At 44.9% G+C, this 20,985-nt stretch overlaps 1 protein-coding gene across 5 annotated transcripts in view; it reads left to right on the plus strand.

Moving 5' to 3' along the window:
- Nucleotides 1-370: 370 nt before the first annotated feature.
- The window catches only part of LOC310860994 (nuclear factor 1 C-type-like), a 70,241-nt gene continuing 49,626 nt past the window's right edge, over nucleotides 371-20,985 (plus strand). For 2 of the 5 annotated variants that reach the window (XM_083768232.1, XM_083768235.1), the window contains exons 1-4: nucleotides 372-754; nucleotides 14,237-14,407; nucleotides 17,136-17,312; nucleotides 19,033-19,216. In XM_083768232.1, the coding sequence (XP_083624358.1) occupies nucleotides 674-754; nucleotides 14,237-14,407; nucleotides 17,136-17,312; nucleotides 19,033-19,216 (613 nt within the window). In that variant the 5' untranslated portion in view covers nucleotides 372-673. Of the gene's footprint in view, nucleotides 755-3,746; nucleotides 4,291-14,236; nucleotides 14,408-17,135; nucleotides 17,313-19,032; nucleotides 19,217-20,985 lie in introns of those variants that run through there. The other 3 variants (XM_083768234.1, XM_083768236.1, XM_083768233.1) reach the window with 2 other exon arrangements.

A 20,985-nucleotide genomic window follows, 5' to 3' on the forward strand; every position in this document is an offset into this window, starting at 1 on the left:
AATGCATCACTTTATATAATTGTACACCCTACACATAGGCCTACATTTCTAATACTTTTCCAAAATGTAATGTAAAAAAAAATAACAATAACCTAACTATTTGCAATGGGTTTAAATGTGGTTTAGCAAGTTCTATACCATGCACGCAGCCACGCACATCATAATGTGTCATTTTGTCCCGAACGAGCCTTTTTCCCCCATGGGTTCAATGGCTGCTGAGCAGCAGTGACAGAAGATTAGAAAGAGAGGGGGGAGATGGGACAATAATAAACTATACTAGAGGAGAGGAGAGAGGGACAGTGTGTGTGTGTGTGTGTGTGTGTGTGTGTGTGTGTGTGTGTGTGTGTGTGTGTGTGAGTGAGTGAGACCCAGAGGGAGGGCGGGAGAAGGAGAAGGTAAATGTAGTTCTACATTATATTCTCTCTCCTGCCGCAGCCTACCGACCGTACCGGGCAGGCGGCGGGCGGGGGGGGAACTACCGTGGTGTGGACTGTGTGGAAGCTTGACTGAGAGCTGAGACTCGGCGCGGGACGTTTTTCTCTGCCTCTCCTCTGCGAGAGAGAGATAGAGAGCAGCTAGCTATATAGCGCCACACTGGCCCGCGGATTGGATTTGGATTTACTACTCCCTCCTCTCTCTCCTGCACGCGCATGATCACAAAAATGAATATGGAATGATAACAACCGACAGCACGAGATGGCCAGGCGGTGAGATCAGCTTTAACTTCCCCCGGTGGCGGCTCTGCTTCGACATGGTAGGCTCTCTCTGTCTCTCTCTCTCTCCTTTTCCAAATCTGTTCCGTTAATAATAACGATCTGCTCTCCTATAACTGCCCCGTTTCTTCCTGTGGGTCCCGATTCCCGAAAGACGCAGTGCGCGGTGGAAACAAGAGTACCTACGCAGTTTAAAGTAGAATAGAAAACAGCAGGAGTTGCCCTGTTTATCACCCCCCTCCCTCCCTCTCTCTCTCTCTCTCTCTCTCTCTCACACACACGCACGCGCGCGTGCTCTCCCTCCCTCTCTATGTCTCTCTCTCTCTCTCTCTCTCTATGTCTCTCTCTCTCTCTCTCTGTGTGACTGTGTACAGTCAGTGCAGTTTCGCCGTCTCTCACCCGCAGCAGGCAAATGTTGTTTGTGTTTCATGAGGACTGACTACTGAGGAGAAGAGACAATTCGTATTAACGTCTCGGTGTGTGTGTGTGTGTGTGTGTGTGTGTGTGTGTGTGTGTGTGTGTGTGTGTGTGTGTGTGTCTATCGGCGCGTGTCGCCGCATGCAGTGAAAGTTGTTGAGTTTTTTCTTTTCTTTTTTTGGGGGGGGGGGGCTTTGCGGGGTGCAGCTGCCTGCCTGCCTCCAGTACCCTGCAGGCCCGTCTGTCCGTTCGGTCGTCACGGGACGGGACGGGGGGGCGGGGAGGCCAAGTTGAAGTTCAGTGCGAGCAGCAGAGCCTCCCCCTGTGGCCGTTTCCCGGTTTGTGTGTCAGTCAGCAGAAAATGGCCGCAGTTTAGTAGCGCCAGCGGGCTGAGTTAGAAAGGCCAGGCCGGCAGAGGGCCCACTGTCCTGGGATGCAGACAGAGCAGAGAGCCGCTAACAGTCAGCAGGACAAACACAGCTAGGCACTGACTGCACGGAGAACTGCTGTTAGCAGGGACTGTTAGCCTCTTCCTAACGTGTGCAGTATATTATTATTAAAAGGGTCGGCTAGCTGCTATAGTCCTAATGAGAACAGACAAAGATATATTACTATATTCAAGTCCTGAACTGACCTACTTGGCAGCCAGCAGCTGTAAATGGACTGATACTGCTATGGAATTTCCTCCTCCTGAATAACACTTTTGATGTCATATGGGATGGATGGGATGGGAGGGAGGCATATGGCATTGTTGCCAAATGTTGTTCTATCATCACCATCATGTAAATTAGATTGTTACACATTAGACTATAGCCTATAGCTATAACTCTGTGGGAATATGCAATTTTGTGGGCTATATAATGTTCTGTTCTCGTAATCAAACTTTTGCAATGCAAACTTGGCTTGCATTACCTGAAATATTAGCTTTTCTGCTGTTCCTTTATGATGATATATGTACAAGGTTTTGACCAATCAATAATTTGGTCTGCCCTGGAATTATGTATACAGGCACGCACGCACACAGGCACGCACGCACGGGCGAGTGCGCACACACACACACACACACACACACACACACACACACACACACACACACACACACACACACACACACACACACACACACACACACCTTTTCTATTGATCAGAAGTAATAGTTAAATATAAATTATTGCATACAGTGAAGTTCAAGTTCAATTTCATTTTTAAAGACCTCCATATATTCCTTCTGTTTAATGGCTATAGAATCATATGGTCTATACAGCCCCCACAGATTATATTGCCTGTCATAATGTTCATAAAATGTAAGGATTGTAATCACAATCTGTAATCTGTAATGTGTGGAGGTTAAACTCACAAATTGGCTCACGAATTGGCAGGAAATCAATCATTTTAAATGGCAATTGAATAATTGTATAATCTGTTTAGTAGCCTATTAGACCTAAATATATAATTCCATTCATGAAAAAGTGCATGCACGATCTGTTACACATTCTGTTACACCCAGTTTCCATCACGTGGCACGTGCATGGTGCATCACCATCACGCATATACCGTCTACATGAAAAGGATCGGCAGATTAAACTGTGCAAATAATCTTAAAGTTTAGTTGAAGTCTAGTTGTGACTGTGAGGCTATATATTTTCATGTTTTGTGCCGCATGTGCAGTGCTTATGTGCACGAGGAGGACTGCCTTTGTTTTGGATGAACTGTGGCGCTGCTGTGTGTCTGATTAAATGGGTTTTGGTTTAAGGATAGGAAACAGTATTTTCTTTATACTGCAGCAGCAGCAGACGCCAGGCTATAATCCACAGAGAGAGGATTGCAGCCTGCAGGGACCAAAAACCGGCTGAATGTCTCTCATCCTGTCTGATGATCCGCGTGCGTGGAGATGGGATCTCAGGTTCTGATTCAGACAGATGTGCATGTGATTGCTTAATTGATTATCATGGGGGGGGGGGACACACACATATAAGGCCTATAGTTGATATCGGATATAGGCCTATATCAAATAAAATTAACTATACCGTGCGACATATGGTTTAAATAATATTCGCCTCATATATCCCCAGCTATCAGTGTGTAAATCCCACGCCAGTGGTGATTAATCATGTGGGCCTGCCTGCAAGTTCATGTGAAGTGGGGATTACGCATATACGCACGAGTGTGCATCCGCTAGATATTGTGGATGATAAGAATGGCTATACATGCAGTTCCATATTGAATGGCAGAATTACCCTATACTGCCACAAAAAAGTTTTAGATAACACTCTCAGTTCGAATGCCTACACTTGTACGCTTAATAGGCACAATTCTATAGTCCTAGCATTTCTGCAAGCTGGTGTTTTTTGAGCAATATATCCTCTCTCTCTGAATTTTAAGATCGGACTATAACGCACCGATATTGTGCTGACAACGTAGCCCGTGTAGGCTATATTATGATTATGATGAACCCGATTTTTGCAAATGAAAGTATATAACAGCTGCTGCTGCTTTAAGCCCAGTGCTTTGGGATGGGCTGTGTTCATAACGTCATTCCATTCCTCCCTCCATAGATTCTCCATATTCCTTTATTCCTCTCCTCCCTCCACTATTAGTTCTTTCTATAAAACGATACAGTTTGGTTGGCTTCGCTTCTCCTCGTGGTCGTAATAGTCTGCTAGAAGATTTTAAACCTAGATATATTCCAGAGTGTCTCTGTTTGTTTTGTTCCCCCCCGCCCCCTCTCCGCTGCTGCGGGATATTTTTCCTCAGCCTGAACTTTTTTCTGGCGTGTCATCATTTCTGGAGTTATAACGTTACGTTTCCTGCGTAGTGGAGTCATCCAAGGAGAGACCAGTGGTCTCCGTCTCTCTCACTCTGCTCTCTCACTCTCTCGGATTTCTTCTTTTTTTTCTTCTAAAGAAAAAAGAAAAAAAGCCCAAATGGAACGACTACTGAGGTCTGGTTCTCTACTTTGTAACCCGGAGTTGTCACTATTACGAATCTAAGGACCTGTCGACATTATATTCGTCTTCTTCTTGCGATCCCGTGAAGAGAATATGGATATACTTTATCCTTTTCCATCCAGTGATGTTGTTGCCGCTGTGAAGTGAAGGCTGGTTTCACTTCATTCTGCCCCGCACACACTATGATGTTTTCTCCTCTCTCGCTGTCTCAGGTAGGCAAAAAAAAAACTAAACTAATTGTTGTGCATCTGTGCGTGTCGGCAAGCGGTCAGTGGAGTGGAGACTGAGCTAGGGAACGGGACGGGAGTAAAGATCCGTCTGTCTCTGTCTGTCTCCGTGTTTTAACTTAACAGGCTTTTTAACGGGGTCTGGTCAAAGCCAGCTATGGCAGAGCCACCGAACAGGGCAGTTCTGGGTTCAGAAAGGGCGGGAGAAGAAGAGCTGGCTGTCACACAGTACTACTCACTAGTTATTGGCAGGCAGGGGTTTGAATCAGGAGTCACGGCCGTCTGCGTCTCCTAGGGAACAGGGCAAGGCAATATTATGAATCATGTTTCAGTAATGAAAACGGTCTGAATATTTTTGAACTATACACTTTCCCACATCATTGGCTATTGCAACTGTTGGACTGCATCATGTTGTGAGGCAATTTCTTACTGTCATTATTTTATTATACTAAAGTATAGCCTACTTAAATGTGGCTGAATTGAATTATGAATGTAGGCCTACACTGTACAGCAGTAACATCATTTTGCATTTTTGTTAATATATACATGGGTAATTCAGTTCTTTAGGCTATATAGCCTATTTATATCCAGACAGGCATGGAACCGTATAATATAATTATTTGACAACAAGAGGGAACAAGTGTATGGGAGTTGTAGTTTTAATTAAATTTGTTGGAAGTGGTTTGATACCAGCAGATATATAGGCTATATATATATTGCATTTATGATTTGTGGATTATTGATTTGCGTGCATGTGTGTGTGTGTGTGTGTGTGTGTGTGTGTGTGTGTGTGTGTGAGACGTGTGTGTGTTGTACGTGTGCATGCATGTGTCCATTTGTGTTTGCCTATTATCCAAGCTTATAAAACATTTATTTGTTTTTGTTTGTTTTGTCACGAGTGGAGTTGGAGTGTGGACCCATTTTAAGTTGCTGATGTTTGGAAAGGCAGTATGTATATGTGCTCTTGTGATTTATCTAAATGTGATTATAGACAGGATTCAGGAAGGATCCAAGTGGATAATGTGACAAAGTTTACAAGCAAGAGTTGAGCCCATGATTTCACAGTGCATCAATTCTAACCATATAGGCAACAGCTGGCCCACCGGCTATGCCGGCACATTATTTGAATGGAAATGTCCTTTTCTTTTTTCTTTCTACAATATCAGACTGACAGTCCCACTATAGTGACTTTTATATAATGTCCAAATAGAGAATCTATACCCCACCTGAAGAATGCCTAGTGTGTTTGCTGCATGTATAGGCAACACACTATTGTTCTCGGTCCGATAATTCTTTGCCAGGTTCAAATAAGTGAACCTGCTTTTTGTTAACTTTTGCACAACAGAAAAGTGAAGCTTTTGGCCATGCTTCGCACACTGTTCCACTGTTGTCACTGTTAATATATAATATATATACAATAATGGTAAGACGGAATTCAGTTCCCAGTGGTTTCCTCGCGACTCGCGTCAGTGCAACCATGCATCCATGCAACCATGAACCATGCATGTTTGAGAGTGAAGGCACAGACAATCACAAATCAGGCAGTGGGTTCACTGGGTTGGCACTGAAGCCCTAGTTTCCTAGTACAATCAATACAGGTACCGTATAAGTATGTAGACAGATAAGACAATGGTTTTGCATTCATGAACAATGTTCCTCTTTAGACTTTTGGATAATGGCATTTTGAGATTAAAACTATATCAAATGATTATTAGAATAAGTTAAGGCTCAACTATTATGGTGGTGATGTGATGTGTCATGTCATGTGTAATTGAATTGATGATTGAATTGTTTATTAGACAGAAATGTAAAAACAACAGAGTACATCAAACACTTGGTCTGAAAGGAATTCATAAACATGACATGACAAAGTAACAGAGGAGCAGTCAGTCCTTCTCAAAATTAAAATGATACACATTTTATTATTCACACATAAAACCCAGCTCGTTTACTGCATTTCATAAATCAAATGGGTCATTAATGTGCCTATCCCTGTCCTCTTTCATTTCTATGCATTCTCTGCATCTCCTATGCAGCCCCTTCCCCTCCTGCATATCTGACTGTCACAAGTTCCAGATCAGATCTGCAGTGGGGGATCCCAACTGCACACATATCCTAGAATGGCCCTATCTAATCACAGGAACAATATATATTTTTTATCAATGTATTGATTGAATTAGACATTGTATACATTCTGGCCTACCACCTAATGGCTTTCACACTCATGAGGGGCACCCACTGTGGCTGCCACATGACGTCACTGCTTAAAACAAACATTTAAAGTCCATAGACTTGGCTGCCACATGGCGTCATGTCATTTGTTTCTTCTTTTTTTCGTCCATAGACTTTGATCACATACATAAGTCAAAGATTAAAAGTCCATAGACATGGCTGCCACATGTCATCATCATATCTGAAAGCCAGACATTGTATTGGAGGGGGAAGAATGGCTTTTAGCCAGCCTCTGCCATATAGAGACACCAAGACATTTCCTTGGCTCCTGCATACAGAATGTGAATATAAGACGACTCTGATTATAAGACCACCCCTATCCTTCCAGAGTTTTTAAGACTAATTTGTGGAAAAATAAGTTTTAACGTCAAATAGTCTAGTCCCCGATTATAATACGACCCAGATTTTTAGGATATTTCCATTGAAAAAAAAACATAGTCTTATATTCATGAACACAACTGAACATAATTATTGTCAGTTATGACTTGTTTCCTAAAAGTAAATAGTTTATCTCCTGTTTCTTTAGTTTCACTTTTCTTTCTCTGTCTCTCTGGACCAAATCGCTGATATATTGAGTTCATGGACCGGGCCATTACTCTTATTTCAGGTGGGCTACAGATCAGACACAGTAGCTCTGCTGTCGTCCTTGAGGGATAGTTACTGCACACAGCTTACGGTAGGCCTACGCTACTTTTCACCACAACATGTGTTAACGATCTGCTAAAGACCAATGTTTGTTAGGAACGTGGATTGTTGCACGATTTGTAAAACACTTGACCTAAGCAATACATTCTGTAAAACCATCTATACCGTCGGTCGTACTATACCCCAGTGCTGCACACAAACATTATATTGCAGTATATTATTGCTGCAGTATTAGTTTGTAGGGTCTGTTACAAAATATTGTTTTAAAGGCACGTACTGTAATTGATATGTTTGTGTTAAGTGTTAAATACCGTAGGTCTATATTCCCATAGTAATTGATTGATTTATTGAATACTTTATTAGACAGAAATGTGAAACAGCATGCAGAGTACAGTCAAACACTTGGTCTAAAAGGATAGTATTGCTATCAGTGTTTGTTCAGTAACAGCCGTGTCTCCCCGTCTCTGCAACTCTTTTGTACAGAACAGAAGATATACATCTTCAGTTTGGGATACGTATTTCAACCAGTCAGAAGACTGGATAGTTACAGGACAAACAAGTGAAATGTGGAAGTGATGAATCAATCAGTGAATGAATGAGCACTGTCAAATTGAAGGTGAGAAATGGGTTCTCTCTCTCTCTCCTGATTGGATGAAATTGGTGACCCACTTGAAAATGTAATTTAGTTTTATTAAAGAGCTGGAGAGGGAAGGATATGAATAAATGACTCCCTCTAGCAATGATGACTATCAGAATATAGAGCTTTAAAGCTGCGCCATGTAACCTTACTCTTCTACCCCAGATTTGAACCCGGTTTCCTGCGCAAGTGCTGACATTCTTACCATTGAGCTAATAGAGCCTACCTGCTTGCTCAGGAGATACATTGAATTTTGACCATCGGATCAAAATGTATGTCAGATCCTGTCTATTATAGGTGAAACATGACCTTTGACATGGTCTAAAGATGTCTCAATAGAAGAGCAAGGAGTAGCAGGGGAATACAACCACCCCAAATGTATACTGTATATTGCATTAACATACTCTACCATACAGAATGGATTTTCTGTTTAGTTCATGCTGCAGGCCCTTTGTGGGAACAGCACAGTTGTTGGGCAATGGAATAATTAGATATGTGTAAGTTGGCCTACCAAGGCTGAGAGTACCAGGAAGTGTTGCCAGGAAAATTGAGAATTCAAGCTAGCTGTGCTTTGCAATTTGTTTGGTTTATTATTCAGAGTTTTGTTCAGAGAACTTCTGTTCTGATATGTATATTTGAGGGGCGCTAGCCCCTCCTATGCACGGCTTTGTGTGTAGGTGTAGGTGTGTTTAAATCTGAGCACGTGTTTGTGTTTGTAGCACGGAATGCGATGATTTGATTGGCTGACATATATGATGATGTATGATGATAAAACGCAAGAGCTCCCCTCACTTCACACACGAGTGTGATGTTTTTCAACACAAATAAGTTCCGAGAACAGAACTGCCCGTGGAAGTTCATGCTGATGGAAGGACTGGTGAAGCAAGGTTAATAGCACCATGGTCAGGCTAATGCTAATACAAAGCTAACATCAAGGTAATGGGGTAATCCTAACAAACCTGTGTTCAAACTATGCTACAGTACAATGCCTGACCAGGCTACACCAACAATTGATAGCAGCAGGCTAATGCTGAAAACCATGCATGTTCAATAATGGTAATGTTAAAATCATGCAAACATAATGTTTAGGTATATGCTAGTGGTTGAAGTAGTTGATGGCGTTTTGAGGATTTGTTTATTTGTGTCATAAGGCATAAATGAGGACAAGGCTTTTAAGTGGAGCAGCTCCCTCCAGCTTGACATGGGTCATAATGACTGACAGGCCGGGCAGAAGGGGAGGGAGGGAGCACACATAGGCCAGTGCACGAAGGGCTGTCTTGGGTTTTGGAGTTCATTTTGAGTTTCATCAGACCACATGGTGAGAGTCTGCACTTACCAATTTACTTCCAATGTAGGCCTAGTATATTCAAGGCTACGTGTGCTGACTCCACTTCTTCTTTAGTTTTCTGTTTATAATAATGCTATTGCGGCTGTCAAATCATATTTTTCCCCTCCAGTTTTGATATTTTGCACTTTGTATTCACCCTCGCTCCATCACTCCCTCTCCATCCAACTATCCATCCATCCATCACCGCAAGCAGGCCGTCTTTCTGTCATATATCATAATCCTCTAATTTTTGGGTCTCAGTAAAATGTTGTGATGTAGCCCACAATCCAGTCAAATAATGTAATTCGTCAGAAAGGTTATATCTGTTTTTATAAAACCATGAAGTAGCCTTTACCTAACAGTATATTTTGAAAATCAGCAGTAATGCTATCTCTGTCTGTACTGATTTTAGCTGCATCCACTCATGTGCATGACTGCAAAAACAAGTCTTGTTGTTCAGGAAAGTGATGTAGTCATCCAATGGAGCAATTCAGTGTTATAGTATTGGTTGAAAGAAAATTGCTCTGGTACTCTTTTACTCAAATGTCAAGTTCGAATATCTCACTCTATCTGAGCTTACTAACAAATACTAGCCCTCTTCCCATGTGGGGGGACGCTCACAAACAGGTCCATGATGAACTCATTTAGGTCCCAGTCCGTAGCTTAAGAAACCATGGGCTCTATTTTCTTCCATGCCTTATCCCTAAACTACGTACTTTGCCTTTTTTTTAGTGGTGCAACCACTCCCTTACGGAGCTATGTGTGTGGGGGAGGGTGGCTGGGTGGCTGGTTGGCCGGCTGGCTGCATGGGTGGGTGCGTCTGAGCACGAAAACAGCATGGTTGTTTTTCACACACAAACACACACACGCACATATTAACTGTATATATGGTGATTTCAGGTGTACCAGTACAGTGACAGTGACAGGGACAGGGACAGTGACAGGGACAGGGACAGGGACAGTGACAGGGGGAGTTCCAGACCCACAGGAACGCACCCAGGGTGCCGGCCCGATTCCGGCGAGCCGCCCCGCGTCCGAAACGGTTGAGAAATGACAGAGTTACCGTGTGCATCCCTGTACTGTACTGTACTGTACTGTACTGTACTGTACTGTACTGTACTGTACTGTACTGTACTGTACTGTACTGTACTGTACTGTACTGTACTGTACTGTACTGTACTGTACTGGCACACTCGAAATCACCATATATACACAGTTAATATGTGCGTTTGTGTGTGTGTTAGGTTGCGCACAGGTGATGAAAAACAACCATGCTGTTTTCGTGCTCAGACGCACCCACCCACCCACCCACCCACCCAGAGACACACATAGTCACTTAAGGAAGTGGTTGGCACCACTTAAAAATGTTTTTCAAAATAGTAAAAAAAGCAAAGTAATTTAGGGATAATTGGGGTTTAGCATGGACTAAAATGTGTATGAGTATGAGACACTATTTATATTATGTTCTATGACGTCATTCTATTTTATTATTATTTTATAAATTATTGTAAACTGACGCAGCGTCATATAGTTAAGTCATAGTTAAGATGCGTTGCTGTATATCTCGACGACAGTCGAAGGACAGTCGAAGGATGATGATGAATGTATATACGTGAAATTAATGGGTCAGTAATGCCCACTAATTATAGCAGAACAATGTGATATAATCACCCAACATGAATACGGTAGTGGCTGTCACTGTATATATAGATGGACTGCCTGTCTATCATGCTCTGCATGAGCGGCAGGGTACTCTTTCTCCCCCTCTGAAGACCGTCTGCCACAAGGCTACGAGCCCCCCCCCTTCCCCTCCTCTGGCTCTGGTTATTTCAGGGGTCATCAATAAGTCTGTACACAGACAAATGTGTCCGTGCATGGCAAGACTTGGTCTTGTCCGTGGCAAAGTTTTGATTTTCTTTTTGCACCCCATTATAATGTTCTTATTTTGATCACAAGATCGACCCAATTACTGAATGAATGTCAAGTCTCCAGATTTTCTTCGGAATATGTATGACATTTGCCATGACAACGCTGGCACATTTATAGGAGTCCAACTAGTACTAGTGGTTCTCAAATGTTCCATTTGAACATTCTCAGAGTTACAGACCTGTTATGGTCATAAAGGACTATAGCTCTTTATGTGTTTCTGGTAATATTATTGTACACTCATTTTGTATGTCCATGGCAAAAATGGAATTTTGACAAAAACGTCCACCACAAGCCTGCAGCATGGCGATGACCCCTATATTTGTACGATCTACAAGTTCACAACGCGAGCTTACAGACACTGTCAGACGAAGACGTATCTATCAGGCTTAAAAGGCAAATACATCATCTGAAGGGAATCCCTGTCATTTAAAGAAACACCAGACCAATAAGTAAGCTACTGGTGCAAGCGTCTCTGCTTGTCTCTCTTTCCTTCCTCTTCTCCAAATCTCTCTGTTCAGTCTATTTAGCTTCCACATTGCTTTTGTCTGCCTGGCTCTTTCCTACTACTGTTTCTGTTTCTGTGAAGGGAAAATTATGATTTTCATGTTATGAACTTTGTCACTCGTGTGTTATGACTTTCCAATGTGCAGTGTATTCAGTATTTCAGCCGTGACGTAAGCGCCCCTCCAGAGATACTTCCGGGTCCTACTTTTGTGTCGCTTTTGTGTCCCCATAGAGTTATATTGTGTCCCTCCGCCGGACTAAATCTGAGACGAAAACAACCACGGAATTTTACCGCTTTCCTTGCAACAACAAAGCTACTGGTCTCCCAAATGTGGCTGTGACAGGCCGTCTGCCCCACACTGAATACTATCGCCATTTTACTGCATTGTGTCAACTAAATCCTGATTAAATGCAAACTAGATTCAACATACTCAACCGTGCACACATTCTAAATATGCCCCCGAAATATTGTACTGAGCAATTGGACTGTTACCACCTTCAATAATAATGATAATAATAGTCTTTATTGTCTCCACATCATATATTGTCTTTGTCATGGACCCTTGTATAGAACATTAATAATTCTACTCGAGTTGGAAGCATTAAGACCCATTTTAACCCTCAATGGCTTCCTTTCTGAAAAATGCCCATATCGTACTATGCACTGCTGTATGCAGTACTGTATCTGTCAAGCTCTCATTCCCTCCACTCATGACAGCAATGGTACAAAATAAAAAAGTCAAAAAAGGACATGAAAGAAATAAAACACGGTGCATTAGTGTGTCAGTAATGTTAGTTATAGAAAGGAGTAGATGTGTCAGTGATCAGTCAAAGGAGTAGTAATGCGGCCCAGGCGGTGGCGTAACCGTCTGGGCACCCGACTGGTAATCCAGTCGCAGTGTGCCGCGGGTTCGACTCCCGAGCCCGACACGGCCTTTACTGCATGTCTTCCCCCATCTCTCTCCCGTTTCCTGTCAGCCTACTGTCTGTCCCTTCAAAAAACCAATATAAGGCGTAAGCCGCAAAAAAAAAAAAAAAAAAAAAAAGGAGTAGTAATGGCCATAGACATACAAAGGTAGACCTTCGGCTCTGGGGCATGTGCCTCATGGAGGCAAGCTTTCCAGAGATTCTTGCAAAGCGTGCCTTCCGCACTTCCGCTTGACTTCGTTGGAGACAAACTGCAGCGGCCAATGAGCCATCTATTTTTTAAATATCTACAGTATGGTAATGAGTGGCTCAGGGGTAGAGTGGCCGGTAGAGCGGGCTTCCCCACAATTAGTGTCAAAGTGTCCTTGAGCAAGACTCTGAACCTCTAACTGCTCCCGATGTGCAGGTTGGTGCCTTGCATGGTTTCCTCCGCCATCGGTGCATGCATGTGTGTGTGAATGGGTGAATGTAATGCACAATCTATGTAAAGCACTTTGGATAAAAGCTATATAAATGCACCATTTACCATTATGTGTCATAATGTCACTGGAAGTTGTAGGGTCAATAATGTGTCAGTAATATCAGTGAAAGGAGTAGTATCAATGTGTCAGTGTCTTCTTTCATTTTCAGCTTTACTGCACCTGCGCTGTTTTTAGAAATGACTAGTAGACAAGCCCCGTGTCTGAGAGTGAAAAGGAGAGGCAGCATGTGTACGGTATGCGCGTGTGACTGTGACTGTGTGTGTGTGTGTGTGACTGTGTGTGTGTGTGTGTGTGTGTGTGTGTGAGTGTGAGTGTGAGTGTGAGTGTGAGTGTGAGTGTGAGTGTGAGTGTGAGTGTGAGTGTGAGTGTGAGTGTGAGTGTGAGTGTGAGTGTGAGTGTGAGTGTGTGTGTGTGTGTGTGTGTGTGTGTGTGTGTGCGCGTGCGCGTGAGTGTGTGTGTGAGAGGGCATGTGTATGCACGGCAGCACGGATATGTGCAACGCTCTCTGCGTGCGTGTGTGCATGCTTGTATGTGTGTATTGCTGTTAGCCAGGCAGTGAGCCAACAGGGCTGTTAGCTGTGACCTTATCCCCATCACCTTTGAACAACAAGGTAGAAATGATTACAATGAAATGTACTGATTACAGATTCTGTCTGTCTGTCTGTCTGTCTGTCTGTCTGTCTGTCTGTCTGTCTGTCTGTCTGTCTGTCTGTCTGTCTGTCTGTCTGTCTGTCTGTCTGTCTGTCTGTCTGTCTGTCTGTCTGTCTGTCTGTCTGTCTGTCTGTCTGTCTGTCTGTCTTCCTTCATCTGTCTGTCTGTATGTCTTCTTTCCTTCCTTCATGTCTGTCTGTCTGTCTGTCTGTCTGTCTGTCTGTCTTCCTTCATCTGTCTGTCTGTCTGTCTGTCTGTCTGTCTGTCTGTCTGTCTGTCTGTCTGTCTGTCTGTCTGTCTGTCTGTCTGTCTGTCTGTCTGTCTGTCTGTCTGTCTGTCTGTCTGTCTGTCTGTCTGTCTGTCTGTCTGTCTTCCTTCATCTGTCTGTCTGTATGTCTTCTTTCCTTCCTTCATGTCTGTCTGTCTGTCTGTCTGTCTGTCTGTCTGTCTGTCTTCCTTCCTTCATCTGTCTGTCTGTCTGTCTGTCTGTCTGTCTGTCTGTCTGTCTGTCTGTCTGTCTGTCTGTCTGTCTGTCTGTCTGTCTGTCTGTCTGTCTGTCTGTCTGTCTGTCTGTCTGTCTGTCTGTGTTTCTTTTAGGATGAGTTCCATCCATTCATCGAGGCCCTGCTGCCCCAGGTCCGTGCCTTTGCCTACACCTGGTTCAACCTTCAGGCCAGAAAAAGGAAGTACTTCAAAAAACACGAGAAGAGGATGACTAAAGAAGAAGAGAGAGCGGTCAAAGACGAACTGCTGGGAGAGAAGGCAGAGGTTAGTTACATGGAAGGCACTACTTGATGATGCAACACATAACTGCTGTACCTGTTTTCTGTAACCCCAGTGTATTAGCATCATAATGTCCACTATATTCAACCTTGTGTAAAATTGTGTTATTTGTTGTTGTTGTCTTTTTGCACTTGATCATGATCATGTTGTACTCAGGGCGATCATGATCATGATCATGATCATGTTAGGGCATCCTTGAAAAAGAGAGCATGCTATCAATGGTCTTAGCTGAATAAATAAAGGTCAATAAAAAACAAGGATTGATTCAATCAATTCATTACCAGCTGCATTATAATTAACTGTGGGGTCCGCTATAACTGCACCTCTGTGTCAGTTTCAGCGCAGTAGTTTAGGGAGGAACCACAATTCTCTAAGGCGGAACTATTGTGTTCTGAGTCGTTAGTTTCCGCCCGCCCCGGACATATTTGCGGTGCGCACATACAGTACGTCAGCCAATGAGAAAACCAGCTTGCACATCGATTATAGACTGCACAGCAGCTGGTAAAAGTCCCCTAACCCTGGCACTGTTAGTGCACTGGCCTGGACCGGCTCCACAGGGGTCCCAGAGGACAGTTACAGCCTGGACCGGCTCCACAGGGGTCCCAGAGGACAGTTACAGCCTGGACCGGCTCCACGCACGGGGGTCCCAGAGGACAGTTACAGCCTGGACCGGCTCCACGGGGGTCCCAGAGGACAGTTACAGCCTGGACCGGCTCCACGCACGGGGGTCCCAGAGGACAGTTACAGCCTGGACCGGCTCCACGGGGGTCCCAGAGGACAGTTACAGCCTGGACCGGCTCCACGGGGGTCCCAGAGGACAGTTACAGCCTGGACCGGCTCCACGGGGGTCCCAGAGGACAGTTACAGCCTGGACCGGCTCCACGGGGGTCCCAGAGGACAGTTACAGCCTGGACCGGCTCCACAGGGGTCCCAGAGGACAGTTACAGCCTGGACCGGCTCCACAGGGGTCCCAGAGGACAGTTACAGCCTGGACCGGCTCCACGCACGGGGGTCCCAGAGGACAGTTACAGCCTGGACCGGCTCCACGGGGGTCCCAGAGGACAGTTACAGCCTGGACCGGCTCCACGGGGGTCCCAGAGGACAGTTACAGCCTGGACCGGCTCCACAGGGGTCCCAGAGGACAGTTACAGCCTGAACCGGCTCCACGGGGGTCCCAGAGGACAGTTACAGCCTGGACCGGCTCCACGCACGGGGGTCCCAGAGGACAGTTACAGCCTGGACCGGCTCCACAGGGGTCCCAGAGGACAGTTACAGCCTGGACCGGCTCCACAGGGGTCCCAGAGGACAGTTACAGCCTGGACCGGCTCCACGGGGGTCCCAGAGGACAGTTACAGCCTGGACCGGCTCCACGGGGGTCCCAGAGGACAGTTACAGCCTGGACCGGCTCCACGGGGGTCCCAGAGGACAGTTACAGCCTGGACCGGCTCCACGGGGGTCCCAGAGGACAGTTACAGCCTTGGACCGGCTCCACGGGGGTCCCAGAGGACAGTTACAGCCTGGACCGGCTCCACAGGGGTCCCAGAGGACAGTTACAGCCTGGACCGGCTCCACGGGGGTCCCAGAGGACAGTTACAGCCTGGACCGGCTCCACGGGGGTCCCAGAGGACAGTTACAGCCTGAACCGGCTCCACGGGGGTCCCAGAGGACAGTTACAGCCTGGACCGGCTCCACGGGGGTCCCAGAGGACACTTACAGCCTGGACCGGCTCCACAGGGGTCCCAGAGGACAGTTACAGCCTGGACCGGCTCCACAGGGGTCCCAGAGGACAGTTACAGCCTGGACCGGCTCCACAGGGGGTCCCAGAGGACAGTTACAGCCTGGACCGGCTCCACGGGGGTCCCAGAGGACAGTTACAAATTCTGCCCCCTCAGTTTAAGTTTTATTGTTTTACTATATCACTCCCTTGTGAAGTGACGGGCGTTCTCATCATCATACACATACATCATCATACATCATCTCATTCCAGCCAATCACAATTTGCGTCCTCACCTTCGTCTTCAATGTTTGTGTTTACACAATCACTCAAAGCTGGCCATTAATTGTCAATGGCATTCAATGTTTTGTGTTAACACAATGTTTGTGTTTACGCAAACCCTCAAAGCTGGACACAGAAGGGGCTAACGCCCCTCAAAAAATAGATGTACCGGCCTGGGCCATGGCTCAGTCTGGCAGTGTGCCGCGGGTTCGACTCCCGATCCCGACGGCCTTTACTGCATGTCTTCCCCCCCATCTCTCTCCCCATTTCCTGTCCCTCCATAAAATATATATATAAAAAAAACATTAAAAAAATTAATTAGTTGTACCCCGGCCCTCGCCATTTTCAATTGCCACTGGTGTTTAATGTTTACCATTTCACAAACAGGGTTCAGACTCAGAGCCAGTAAACCTGGTAGTTTGTCAATATGCATTCACACACTGGCCACGGCTAAAGACAACATGCATGCTCTTGTGGTATCTTGGATAAAAACATCCAATGACAAACGGTCAGTTATGCGCAAGTACGCAAATAGCCTGCGGTGCGAGTGAAGGGTAGTTATTCACTCACTGTTGACTTACCGGTATACCGGTAAACTCTACATATATGTAGAGTTTATTAGATATTATGCTAAAAGAGGAACATGAGGCAAAATGATGAAGATATCAGCTTTTGTTTTCTCACATTATGATTTTATTCTATTTATTCTTATTCCAGGTAAAACAGAAATGGGCCAGTCGTCTGCTGGCCAAGTTACGGAAGGATATCAGACCTGAATGCAGAGAAGACTTTGTCCTGTCAATCACCGGGAAGAAGGCGGCATGTTGTGTCCTCTCTAACCCTGACCAGAAAGGCAAGATGAGGCGCATTGACTGCCTCAGACAAGCTGACAAGGTTTCCTTCATTTCATTAATGTATTTGTTTATCCGGGAGGGACAATGTGTATGAATGAACAATACTGCACTGTAAATCCATACTGTGGGATTTAGCAAGAGATAAGAATGTTCATCCTTTCCATGTTGAAAAATGTCCATAAATCTTTCAAAAGTAGCAGAAATTGCAGATCTACAATATTACAGATAGCTGGTAGATCAACTATTTTGTACAATATTGTATATTTTATTTTGTACATTTTGCACATTTTCGAGTTCGCCTTTTAACAGTTTCCGTGCCTTGAATGGATTACTCCAGGTTAATGTCGCTGCCGTATCGGACATACCCGCCTTTTGTTTTATGTGTTTAATCCGCCGTAATGTAATGAATCAAAAGAAAATCCGTCTTCGTCGCGGAGTATGAGACTGGATGCCTTCGCTGTGATGTCGAAACCGGAAATCGTCACATGCTGTGGGCTGCTAGGGCTTCTGGGAAATTGAGGCCAATGGAAATGCATTGGGTGCAACGCCTCATTGAAACCAATCTTGTGTGCGTCTTCCGCGTGCACCAAGATGGTGGATGCTACACACAGATCATAACAAACCACGGGAGCTTTTTTTGATGGATTTTCGCGGATTAAAAGCCCAAATAATTCAGCGTATGCTCTAAAGGTAATACAACAATCTCGGCAGTGAAGGGGGGTTGATTAAAATGCGGGTTAATCGTAAAAAACAGTCAAACTGTTAAGATTCTTTTTTTTTGCTTTCGCCTTTTTTTCCTTTCTTTTTTTGATAGATGAAAGTAGGCTGACAGCGTTTAATTCCACTAATAAATGTCGCCGCATGTCATCCCGTCCCCTATTTCCCGTCACTGTGTGTGCCCTTGGAAAGACGGAATACCATTAATGAATCTTTCAAATAGGATTAATATTCTAGGTTGAACATGCATGTAATCCTATTTAGATGAATGTCCAGAGAGCGCACGACATAGGTGGTGATTAGGGCCAATCTAATGTTAATGATGATAATCATCATCATCATCATCATACTATAATTCTAACAATGTCTGAGTGTGTGTGTGTGTGTGTGTGTGTGTGTGTGTCACTGTGACTGCCGTAACTCCTCAATGCCTGCACCAATCACTCCCACTTTTCACACAGGCATTGACCATATGAATATGAATATGATTTTCTTTTTCAATTTGACACATTAATGATTATTTTTTATTATTTTTTAAGATATTGTTTTGCGGCTTACGCCTTTTATTGATTTTTTAAGGGACAGATAGTAGGCTGACTGGAAACGGGAGAGAGATGGGGGGATGACATGCGGTAAAGGCCGTGTCGGGTTCGGGAGTCGAACCCGCGGCACACCGCGACTGGATCACCAGTCCGGTGCCCAGACCGTTACGCTACGGCCTGGGCCACATTAATGATTATTAATGAATTTATTAGTCAATTACAAACGCACCCGGGCGCAGTACCCCCCACGGCCACAAAGGGGGGGCAAATATCTCACAACGGGTAAGGGCTAGTAACTATAATCGCTGTTATTCTTTCTTCTTGTTATTATAGGTGCGTAAGCTGTATTACTTGTAGCCACGTCCATTCTGTTAATGAGAATCCCATTAGAAAGCAGAAGGAGAAAGCCTGGTCAAGAGTACAGTTATTGCTATGTTATTAATGTTATTAATAGCTATAGTAATACGTTCATTTTTGTTTTGTTTGGGGGTGTTGTTTTAGGTGTGGAGGTTGGACCTGGTGATGGTAATCCTATTTAAAGGAATCCCTTTAGAAAGCACAGATGGCGAGCGGCTGGTGAAAGGAGGTCACTGCTCCAACCCCATCCTCTGCGTCCAGCCTCGGCACATCGCTGTCTCCGTCAAGGAGCTGGACCTCTATCTGGCTTACTATGTGCAGGAGAGAGGTACGTTCACACATGGCACAGACCTCTATCTGGCTTACTATGTGCAGGAGAGAGGTACGTTCACACATGGCACAGACCTCTATCTGGCTTACTATGTTCAGGAGAGAGGTACGTTCACACATGGCACAGACCTCTATCTGGCTTACTATGTGCAGGAGAGAGGTACGTTCACACATGGCACAGACCTCTATCTGGCTTACTATGTGCAGGAGAGAGGTACGTTCACACATGGCACAGACCTCTATCTGGCTTACTATGTGCAGGAGAGAGGTATGCTGTTCACACAAGCATGGTTCACACAGGCACAGTCGGATGCCTGCCCTGCATCCACCCACACATGCATACATGCACATAGACACTTCCACACATGAAGTGCAGGCCATGCATGTATAGGTTGACGAGTCTTTAGATGTTAAACATTTCCTAGAATAGAGAGCACACGGACATGTGCGTGTGCACGCACGCACGCACGCACGCACGCACGCACGCACGCACGCACGCACGCACGCACGCACGCACACACAGAGATATTTGCATACAGTAGGCCTATACATCATGCATACCAGGGCATATATAAATATCCCTAATTGCTACTACATAAATATTTTGTAAAATATAAAGTATTGGTGAGTTGGTATCAAGGCATTAACTCTCTGCTTCACACTCGTTTTAGATCAGTGCTTTTCAGTTTGTTTTTTTCAGACAATGGGTGCTAGCATAGGTCATTTGACTCATTTATAAACATGGAAATGCTTTGAAAAGAGGTGAAATTGCTCTCCTTGCCAGACAGAGTCAGGAATTGCAGTGAGTTTGATCTCGAATACTCACCTGTGGGATGTGTGGTTATCTTTGACTGACACGGAAACAAGTTGAAAAGGACACTCGGATGTTTCCACATTCTAATCACAGAGGGCCAAAGCACTGTGCTTTATGAATAAATACAATAGGCATTTGGGAAAGTCCTAACGATCACACTCACTGCACACTTGATCCAGCTTCGATGCTGCTTACCTGAGTCATATTTATTCAGCTTAAATTGCGCTCGTGTTTGCTCCTTTTCTTTCTTTTTCTTTTTTGTTTGTTCAGATAATCATGTATATGGGCCCGTCCGGCCGGCTAGCGAGCAGCTAGCTTTGCCTGATGCTAACTTCCTGAGTGCTTATTATAGTTATCTGCTCATTGTTTAGATAAGCGGATGCCAAGCTTTACAACTCTTACAGTAGAAGATACTTTTACCCTTCGTCCCCGTCGGCTCATGCATTTCCTTCCTTCCTTCTGCCTCCTCCCTAGTCCCTCTCTCTTTCCTTCCATCCCTTTATCGCTTCTTCTCTCTATCATAATGCCATCACCTGGGGTGGCTGAGCACACGCACGCACGCACGCGTACACACACACACACACACACACACACACACACACACACACACACACACACACACACACACACACACACACACACACACACACACACACACACACACACACACACACACACGCACACGCACGCATGTGCGCGCAAGCACACAGATACTGTACATTGAAAGAGAGCGAGGGAGAAGTAGGTTAGGGGAAGAATAGCTAGTCAGCATTTTATTGTTAGAAAGGCCGAGGGAGAGAGAGAACGACGAGTGAAAAGCATAATGAAAAAGACAAAGAAGGGGTGTGCGGCTGTGTGCGTGTGTGTGTGTGTGTGTGTGTGTGTGTGTGTGTGTGTGTGTGAGAGAGAGAGAGAGAGAGAGAGAGAGAGTTATAGAGTGGGAACATACAGAG

Source organism: Protomyctophum parallelum (assembly GCF_964188405.1).
Source record: "Protomyctophum parallelum genome assembly, chromosome: 6".
In the NCBI taxonomy this organism is placed as follows: domain Eukaryota; kingdom Metazoa; phylum Chordata; class Actinopteri; order Myctophiformes; family Myctophidae; genus Protomyctophum; species Protomyctophum parallelum.